Here is an 11455-nt window from a genome sequence, read left to right as displayed (position 1 = left end):
CGACAAATAAAATCATCATATATAAATCGAGCCACTGTTTTTCCAGTCTTGTCTGGTAATGCACGGGTCTCACACCATTTACTAAAATAATCAACTGCCTGTTGCAGTTGATTATTTTAGTACGTAGCGTAAACTGTTGACTTCAGGCAGTGTGATCAAATCAATACCGATTTGCTTGAATACCTGAAATATGTTATGTATTTAAATTATATTGTCATTAGGCAATAAAGTTTCAAATCAAAATATAATTTCTTACCATTTTGGGCACCATTATGGGCACCATTATGGATTGCATTTCTGGAACCACTTTAAAAGTTGCCGGATTCACTCTCTGGCACACGTCGTACTCTTTTACATATTTCTTGGCATCCGTCATAGATGGCCAATAAAATCACGTTTTTAATAAACGGGGTGTTGCATCTCTTCCATGATGACTAGAAAGAGCCGTGGCTTCACTAGAGTCATCTGTTCTTCTATGAATCATCATAAGAATGTCCATTCGTTCATTTGTATCAAAAACAATTTTTGCGAAAGATTTTTTGTACAACAAAATTCCGTTTTTTAAGGTAAATGCCTTTGACTGCCTTCTAAAATTTGATTTTTCATTTTTAGTCGATACATATCCAGGATAACCATTGCCCATTAAAAATTACTAAACATCATTTAAATTTATTGGCTGTCCTCTCCCATTCACTAAAAATAACATTGTATAGGTAATTATTTAAATTTCAGTAAAAAAGCGATACTAACTTCATACATATAATATTGCATAAGTAATTTATTAAGCATAATATAATACATTATTGTTAAATTAAATTATTTTGAAATGATTAAATAATGGGAATATAGAGGATGAACTTCATTTTTTATAGCTTAGGGTTGATAATTTAAAAAAAAAATGTCTAAGTAAATAATTCATATAATTATATCATATAAATATATCATGCTCAACTAAAAAATTTAAAAAATATATTAATACAGTTTTATTTATAGGCATTTAATGTTCAAATGTTGACGAAATTATGTACTTAAACAAAAATTAATAAGAAAATGTATGGCTGTATGCTTATAATATATTGTTTTGAAATACTAAAATTATATAAAATTCTAAATCATTTTTGTTATATATCATTTTTGACACAATATGCATTGCTTACCGTTAATATTGATATCATCTTTTTGTATGATTGGCGTCATTTCGGTATTTAATTCCCACGGTCTGAACATTTTTATTATGTTCCTCAAACAAATTAACAAAATCTAAAATAAAATATAATATTTTTACTGTCATTCAAATTAAATTGTATTTCTATCAAGGTTCAGAAATTCAAAAAACCATTTTCAAAATTAATTTATAAAATAGTATTTAATAGTTATTTATTTAGTTAATTTAACAAACAAATGGCAATGGTAATTGTTTTAAAAATATTTATTAAAATATTATTTATAATTGTATTTGTATTATTGTTAGTTCTATAAAATAAAAATTAATATATTATTTATTAATTAAAATACTATGTTAAGTTTTTTTTATTAATAAGAAAACTATATTAATTACAGGTAAAAAACGACAAGGTAAAAACGGTAAATGCATTTTACTTTGAAATTACAAATAGTAATTAAAGTAGTATACTTTATTGTATATTTATATGTATAAAAGTTATTTAAAATTAAAATTAAATAAATAAATAATAATAATAATAAATCATTACAAGTCAATTTTTGAGTTAAATATTTAAATAAATTTTAATAAAAATAAATCATAAATTTCGAATTTTATACGCTATTCCTACTAAAAAAATTGGTAAACCCCTTTCCACATTTAAATATTCTTCACGTAATGTATAATATTTTTAGTTTATTTTGTAATTCGGCATTTATTTTTGTTTTATTTTTTTTTCGTAATATACCCAGGCATTTTAGGACTAATTTTAATTCGAAATTTGCCGATGATCATTATATTAACAAATACAACTTACATAATATTATTACTTTTTTAATATAGGTACTTACATCACTAAATCTAAACCTTAAGAGCAAAAAATAATATAAATGCAAAATTTATTTTAACAAGCGTGTTTTCAAATTTCTATATAATTATATTTAAAAATAATTTTTTTCTATGACGTTTTTTACATTGTTGTTTTTTACCGATTACCGATTGATTATAATGTATTGACAAATAATATAAAATGGTAATAGTTAATAAGCGTTACAATTCCTATTTGTTTTTTGAATAGGTATTTAAAATAATTTTATCTATGAAAATATATTTTTATAAAAAATAATATGGAAGCTTGTTCAGCTTGTTGTTTTATACTAACTTATTCGTATAATAAATTATTCACATCATTGAAATCAGTATGTTAATAATTATTTGTCGTATTCAATGATTTAAATAACATTTCCACTTAATATTCCATGCAAGATTTTTTTATAGGTTAACTGTACATATTATATTATTATATTATAGGTAGTTACATTTTGATAAATATTTTAATATTTACTTATCCGTTATTGTGTTGATAAACAATCTATTTGCCAATATTGAATTATTAAAAAACTTTACAAGAAACAAAAATAACATAATTTAACCTCATAAACCGTAATATCGTATTGAACTATACGTAACGAAGTCAAAAACGGCAATGAAAAATATAATCTGATAACTATCTAAAATTTCCTTAAATGTAGATGGGTACCTAAAGAATTTTTGTCACAGATCTGCAAGACGTACAATATAATCAATATTACATTTTTTCCAAGAATTTATCAGTTATCAACAAACTATGGGTTTAATGTTTACCAACATTGTTTAGTAAATTACGTACATACATTATAAATAACCTTATTCATACGGCCCAATTGTCATAGGTCACAACAAACAACAATACCATTGTCCATCTGGCAAAAAAATATACACCTTTTATCAGTATCTTTATCGTATACAGGATCTATATGTTAGATTTCCATACCTGGAGAATAGGAGGTGGTGGCGGCAGACTAATAAAGTAGATAATTAATTAGATGTTATCGGTTTTCTTTGACAGGTAGCACAATGATGACTGTCCCATCTTTATTATAATCAGGGCCGGCGGAAGGCACGTGCGACCTGTGCGATCGCACAGGGCGGCAATTTTTTTAGAATTTTAGGGGCGGCATTGTTTATAAATAAAAATATGTATTTTTCACCACTACTCACTGTAAATCTAAAATAAAAATAATGCTCATTATATTATTTTGACTGGAACTGTGTCATTGTATGTAGTACCTAAGTAAGAGCTATTAGTAGATAATTAGGTATAATATAATGTGCGGGCAAGCCGCTAGCATTGTCGCTCGGCGTGTTTCGCGATTATCTAATATCTTTATGGTTTCCAATTAGTAAACATGAACCGAATCAAATCATGATAAAGATCCCCAAAATCGTATATACAATAATCAATACTCGTAATTTATTGTCAGCGATACAAACTAGTTTACTTATGACGATTGACAACTATCGAACTATACGTACCTAGTATAATGTCATTTGTTAACGAGTCGTAGTGTCAACGATTATAGAGTGCTGTGCATTGTGCATATTATTTAGTCGATCAACATTCAACATTCAACACGTCATATTTTAATATTAATAATTTGGTGAGTAATTTTTTTATTTTAAATAATTGTAATATTATTAATATTAAGTAGGTAATTTATGTAAATACAATGAAAAATTAAGAAAAAAGAATACATCCCGATATCTGATTTTAAATTTTGAATGTATTTATATATTCCTAATATATTTAGGAAGTGAATTTTTAATTTTCAAAATTAAAAACCTATTAGCTATATTATTATTTTATTATTTGGGTTGACTCTAGGAATTAGGATAGTCAATAATAATAATTGTATTGTTTGTTTGGGGTTTTGAAAAACTGTATTATTTTCATACATTGTGTTCTCATTTTATGTAATTCAACCGTATACATACGTCAACATATATTTAAAAAAATTTTAGTAAGTTACCCTTTTTTTAAAACTATCACATTTTTTTTTTAAAGAAATTTGAGATGATTTTTGTTAGAAAATGACAAGTGTCAATTTTCATGTTTCTCGGCAAAAATATTAAATACAGACTCAAAGATCATTTATCCATGTTTTAGTGACATGCTTATTTTTAACAAATTATATTTTTTATTTATGTAGTAAAAAGTTAAGAAAGCGCCAATATGTCGGATGGTAGACAGCGACTTTCAGGTGCAGAATATAGGAAAAGAAAACGTGAAAAAGAAGCTGTAATTAAAAAACAGTCTAATTCTATCAAAAAATTTTTAACGGGTTCTTCCTCTTCATTAAATATTTCAAATGCTGTAGTTGTACAACCTAGTGAAGTTGTTGACTCTTTCTCAGTTATAGATGCCACTGTACCTTCTGAAACTACAGTAGCCAAAAGTTCAACAGAAAATGTTATCAGTACAGACCCTGCGGAATGGCCTTTAATTATTAATAACGACTTTAAAACATTGTTGGTTGAAAAAGGCCCTCCTGCTCCGTTAAATGCAAATTTTGTATTTCCTTCAGATGATCAAGGACGAAAATTCACACAATTTCATTACAAACGAAGTATGAGTAATGGAGAAAATGTCACAAGAACATGGCTTGTATACTCTATTTCCAATGACGTAATATTTTGTTTTTGCTGTAAACTATTTGATAATTCAAACTCTAAGTTGGCTTTAGAAGGGTATAATGACTGGAGGCATTGTACACAAATGTTAAAAGGACATGAAACATCAAAAAATCATTTGACCGCATATAGTACATGGTTAGAATTGTCATTGAGGTTAAAAAAAACAAAAACAATTGATGACGTAAACCAACGTATTTTAGAATCTGAGTGTAGGCATTGGAATGAAGTTTTACAACGTATCATGTCGGTAGTACAATTTCTCGGTCATCAAAATTTAGCTTTTCGTGGATCATCTGATCAGTTATTCAAACATAATAATGGAAATTTTTTAAAATTAATTGAACTTATGGCTAAGTATGATTCTGTGATGGCTGAACATGTAAGAAGAATAATTAATAGTAAAAAAAATATAAGCCATTATTTAGGAAAAGATATTCAAAATGAGATGATTAATTTATTAGCTCAGTCTATTAAGTCTCGCATAGTTACTATGGTTAGCGAAGCGAAGTATTATAGTATTATACTAGATTGTACTCCTGATATAAGTCACTCGGAGCTCATGACTATTATTATTCGTTTTGTGTCAATTGAAGATTCAAAAGTTACCATACGTGAACATTTTCTTGGTTTTATTTCAGTTGAAAATAGTACTGGAGAAAATCTATGCGATGTACTTTTAAATATATTACGTGAGCTGAATATACCTTTGAGTAATATGCGAGGACAAGGATATGACAATGGAGCCAATATGAAAGGTGTGCACTCCGGAGTCCAACGGCACATTCGAAATATTAATCCACGTGCATTTTTTGTTCCTTGTAGTGCGCATTCCTTAAATCTTGTTGTAAATGATGCCGCAAAATCTTCAAAAGAAGCTGTAGCGTTTTTTGATATAATTCAAAAAGTATTCAACTTTTTTTCTGCCTCAACTATTCGTTGGCAAATTCTTTTAAAACATGTTAAAGAACTAACACTCAAACCATTAAGTCAAACCCGGTGGGAAAGTCGAATAGACGCACTTAAACCGTTTCGAAATTACATAGGTGAAATTTATGATGCTTTGTTTGAAATATCAGAAAATATAAATTTAGATCCGATGGTAAAACATGAAGCTGAATGTTTATGTAATCTTATTAAAACATTTAAATTTATTTGTTCTGTTGTCATTTGGTACGACATACTTAATCATATAAATCCAGTTAATAAATTAATGCAAAAACCAAATTTTGACATATCTTTAGCTTTGGGCATTTTAGAAACTTTATTGAAACATTTAAATGAACTGAGATCTGAAGAATCTTTTGAGAAAATGATTATAGATTCAACAGCACTTGCGACGGAAATGGGAGTAGAGTCTGTTTTTGAGAACTCACGGGGTAGAGTTAAACCACGACGTACTCGTAAACACTTTGATTATGAACACAACGATGAACCAGTTATTGACCCAAAACAGCAATTCAAAATACATTTTTATTACTTTACACTTGATGTAGCTATAAATAGCGTGAATAATAGATTTGAACAACTAAAAGAACATAATAACAATTTTTCGTTTCTTTACAATATAAAAAAAATAAAAAATCTTACACATGAAGAACTATTAAAACATTGCAAAGACTTACAAATTCTTCTTACCGATGGTGATTCAACAGATATCAATGGAATTGAAATGGCCCATGAATTAAAGTCAGTATCAGCTATGGTTGATGATAACTTAACACCTTATGAACTCTTAACATTTGTGATAAATGCAGGTGACTTTGCACCAAACCTATCCATTGCCTTACGAATTTTGATAACATTACCAGTATCAGTGGCAACTGGTGAAAGAAGTTTTTCGAAATTGAAACTTATCAAAACATACTTACGCTCAACAATGAAAAACGAACGACTTTGTGGTCTAGCCATGATCTCAATTGAACACGAAGTTGGTCAAGAATTAACAGAGAAAAAGTTAGTCGACGATTTTGCTAAGTTAAAAGCAAGAAAACATTTATAAAATTATGATTTATTGTTGTATGAATTATTAATTGTAAATATGAACTACCATTTATTTTTATAAATGTAAATAAAAAACTTTTGTGAAAAAAATATTAAGTGTAACAATGTAAAATGTAAATAAATAAATTGATTATTTATTTCACCGTTTAAACTCCTATTCTCCTACAATTTAGTCCAGTTTATAATTAATTTTGTATAAAATAAATAATACTATGTACTAATTATATGACAAAAAGTATTGAAAGGGGCGGCATTTTATTAACTGCACAGGGCGGCAAAATACTTAGCGCCGACCCTGATTATAATCTATTGATAACCTGATTTTATTTTTTAATTCTTCAATATAATATTTGAGTCCGTCGAGCTGAACTATTATAATACAGTGAATTTCGCCTTATGTGGGCACCGGTTTATATGAGCATCCACGTTATATGGGCAAAATGGTCTTGGTTTTATTTTCACAGTAGAAGGTATTTTTAAATTCCAATCCAATAGAAATTAATTCATATAAAAAGTTATATTTTTATAATAATTTATTAAAATAAAATTAATAGTAAAGAATATTACAATAATTTTCTGCAATTGTTCACATTTTTGCAAATGTACTTATTACGTTATTAAAATTGATTGTTATTGTGTTATGTTGCTTTTTATGCTCAATGTTGCCAAATTTGATAGTCAGTCTTCAGTTGCAGTCGAATGAAGATATAATTTGAGAAGTTTTAGCCGATTAAAACTTCTTTCTGCAGTTGCACTGCTGTTTGGAGGTGTATGAATTAAATGTTTAATTGAAATAAGATTGTCATATGAGTTTTCATTAGACATTTTTTTTTTGTATTTAATACTTAAAATTATTTAACAATGTTACTATTTATATTTTGTAAATTAATCCAAAATAACAAAGTACCTATCTAATACATTTAACATTTTCATCTGATCAAAATAAAACCAACGGTTGACAAAAATAAAATACGAATATTGTTATTGTCTTATTGATTATAAATATACTTTAATAACAAAGATTATAGACAACAGTAACGATGGGGTAAACCCAGATTGGATTGAATATAGTATAAGTGAAAGCTGTAGGTATTCATTTCAACTAAAGATGAAATTTATTTAACCCATTAAGTTTATTGTCATTGATTTTTTATTAAAATTTGGTTGAGGTAGCCTTTTAAAATCATTAAAATATACGTTAATTATACATTTTATTTTTTTTACGTTAAGTTTCTTTCGTTTTTGGTAAAAATAATACTTAAATTAAAAAATGGGGAAAAATATGCATAATTTTAATATGATATAATATATTATATTATTTATTTTAAAATTTAAATTTACAACTAAGGATTTGGATAGGTTTTCAAATACAAATGAACGGCAATTATCAGTCCAATAACTACGGACTGTAGTTAGTAACTACGACCTATAATTTTAATCTGGGTTTTATTTTATAATTGTAACGTTTTTATAAGGACATATTTTTCAACAAATAAAAAATAAAAATTCAAAATATACGAAAATATGACTTATAATTCATGAATCAATACGGACGATACGTATTTAACATCTTAAAATCGACGATTATATTATAACTTCTAAAAACTACAAACTAAAAAAAGTCGGATTTGGTGAAATTAAAATTATAAATATATATAATATAATATAATATATATACATATGTATATTTAACATGAAATAAGTATTATCAATATTACCTAAATTAAAAAAAAACTATACGTAAAAACTATTAAAATTAATAAATGAATATCAATGTCGAAAAATAAAAATTTTTAAATAAGGAATTTCGAATTTTCGATTACATTTGGTTACAAAATAGTTACATAATTATGTGAAAATTTCAAGTGAAAATGATCATTTTGAATGGTACCAGGGTGCTGGTGTGACGTCACGCTGGCACCCGGCCTACTTAAAACGGTTTTGAATTTTGGATTACATTTGATTACAAAATGGTTACAAAATTATGTGAACATTTCGAATCAATCGAATCATTTTGAAGGGTACCGAATCCGGTATGTCCCCACACATTATAAAATCCCCAAATAACCTATGCGAGAGGTAAAGCTTTAGGAGTTATATTATCGTAGGGTAAAGTAGATAATGATTTACCGATAACGTATGCATCTAGAAAAATATATAAAAATAATAATATATGTATAATAATATATAAAAATGAAATGAAGTATTCAACAACCAAGTAAGAATGTTTAGCAATCGTATTCGGGGTTAAATAATTTAGACTATCTTTATGATAGAAAATTCATAATATTAACAGTTCATAGATCGTTATCTTGGCTATTTAATTTGGAAGATCCTTTATCTAAATCAGCGAGATGGCGAATATAACTCGAGAAATATGATAACGAAATAAAATATAAGCCGAGAGTACAAAATTCGAATGTGGATGCGTTAAGTAGAATATATAATTTACAAGAAATAAAAAACGAAAGTAATGCGAGCTTTTTGGAAAAATCGGAAACAACAATAATAATAAATAAAAATGTAAAATAAGTAAATGGAAATTTATTAAAATAATTTTAAATCACCCATAAAGTATCATATAGTGTCAGAAATAGAAAAATATTATAATTTCAAATCGGGAATTAAGCGATTTAACGACTAAAACTTATTAACAGAAAAAAGGCTAACTAAAACCGATATATTGAGGGAGAAATTGTTACTAACTAGATAATAATCGATTGCTATCTAAGGTTAGGTCATATGAGACACGAGTATTTATTTAATGTTGGCTATTAGTATTATACCTAAAATACATTCACCTAGAAACAAATTAAATTTAATCAGATTCGTTTATCATATTTTGTTAAAGGAAAAATAATCGATTAAGTTAATATAAAAAAAGAAAATATATTACACTTTTTAAAATGTTAACAAACTTGACAGTAATAAAAATTTATCGACAATTTACAAAGTCAGTAACTTCTTTTTTGATCAAAGAACCAAAATATCAAAATTCCACAGAAAACGAATTTTGTGCAGTAAATACAAGACCTATGTATCAAGATATAAAAACAAAAAACTGTCAGTTACCTAAAATACAGTCGTCAGATCTAGAAATTACTAAAATAAAACCACCTCAGGAGACTCTAAAGGTTCCCGAACAAGAAATTTCAAAAGAAATGCCGACTGCTATAACTGATATACCAATAATAGATAAGGATGATCAAACTCCAACTAATAAATCTATTGAAACGCCTAAATCTTTGGAAAGACATTTATGTGATAGAATCATATTGGTGGAATCGCCTATATTTAGAAGAAAAAGCTTATGGATAACACCTAAGCCTTCATCCATTTATAAGGAACATTATAAGTCAATACCTAAAATAATGAATATTAAATATTAAAAAATTAATAATTCAACAAATAAACTTATTTTGGTTTCTTTATTTTTAAATAATCGTAGTCTAATTACATAAAACTAAAAAAACCAAGATTTTCCAGACAAATATTGCTGAAAGGTGTAGGAAACAGCTTGACTTGGTCTGCAATTATAGCAAGTACAATTTACAAGCACTGCAGTGACTCATTGACAATCCTACTAACTGCAATGACTTCAAACAAACAGCACATAAATTTACTTATCTTACATAAATTTAATTCCGGCTCGTTACCGTCGGAATATTATTCTCGTATTTTGACTTGGTAATATATTGGCATATTGTGAGTAATTTATTTGTGTTCACAATACTTAAAATATAAAAAAAATGGTGAAAACAGCTATCTGTAATATACTAATATACAAACAGCTAACAAGTGAACACGTACACAAAACTAATAATTAAAACTAGGATTTTAATGACCCGAAATAATACACAAAAATGCAAAAATAACCGAAAAAATGTACTTAGATGAGCAAAAAAAAAGATTATTTTTAAAATAAATATTATTAACTATGAACAAAATAGATATAAATTTGACTTGTGAGTTAACCGATTCTTGGTATAATTATTGATAATAAGATTCTAGAAGCCTCCCGCTTTTTTATTTCTAAAGGAATGAAACCAAAATTATATTTTATATAGATCAGATCCTTCTAAACTTTATTTAGACATAAGCTCTTTTGCTTTTTTTATATTAGCCTAATCATCATGATTTAATTCAAGCAAAACTTTTTTTATATAAGAAAAATGCTAACAATAGTAATTTACAGGATTTAGCCAGGTTCCCCATCGCGTGATTACGGGTTCGGGACGTTCGGGTGACAATAAAATTCCTAGAGCAAGTTTTAAAAATTTGTATACAATATGATGATTTTAAAAATAATTTTTTACGAAACTTTTAAGTTTATTGACATCTTGAAAATTTGATCTTATTTCTTCCGCAACTATATGAATTGCATGCATCATACAGGTTACGTTCACCGTTTCTTAATGCAGATTGCAAATGGCTCTTCCTCCTTTCACCATATATGGGGTAGTATCAGATACAAAAATGAGGATATTATCATATTTTATTCCTTAAAGCCATAATTTAAACGTGGCTTTATTGAACGCTTTAGCAATGGTTGATTGATTTGTTTTTTCCAAGACATCAGATTACTTATATCAAAAATATTTTCTATTTCTATGATATCAATAACGATATTTACTACATAACGGCCTTCAACATTTGTCATTTCATCTAGACTAACCCACATTTTTTTATCCCCTATATAGTGTCTAATATTTTGTATTGTATTTAAATAGCATTTTTCAGCATAATTTTTACGTAGTGTAGACTTGTCTGGAATTTTAA

General features: G+C 26.9%; 2 protein-coding genes across 2 annotated transcripts; both read left to right on the top strand.

The window, feature by feature from the left end:
- Nucleotides 1–4214: 4214 nt before the first annotated feature.
- On the top strand, nt 4215–6174 carry LOC113560168 (zinc finger MYM-type protein 1-like). The gene is made up of 2 exons (XM_026965927.1): nt 4215–6110; nt 6169–6174. The coding sequence occupies exons 1-2, from the start codon at nt 4215–4217 to the stop codon at nt 6172–6174; spliced, it is 1902 nt and encodes a 633-aa protein (XP_026821728.1).
- Nucleotides 6175–6327: 153 nt separating this feature from the next.
- On the top strand, nt 6328–6769 carry LOC113560184. Its single transcript, XM_026965942.1, has one exon. The coding sequence runs from the start codon at nt 6345–6347 to the stop codon at nt 6672–6674; it is 330 nt and encodes a 109-aa protein (XP_026821743.1). The 5' UTR covers nt 6328–6344; the 3' UTR covers nt 6675–6769.
- Nucleotides 6770–11455: the final 4686 nt, after the last annotated feature.

This window comes from Rhopalosiphum maidis, chromosome 3 (genome assembly GCF_003676215.2).
Source record: "Rhopalosiphum maidis isolate BTI-1 chromosome 3, ASM367621v3, whole genome shotgun sequence".
Classification (NCBI taxonomy): Eukaryota; Metazoa; Arthropoda; class Insecta; order Hemiptera; family Aphididae; genus Rhopalosiphum; species Rhopalosiphum maidis.
Note: the sequence above shows the minus strand (reverse complement) of the source record. Positions and strands in the feature narration are given on the sequence as shown.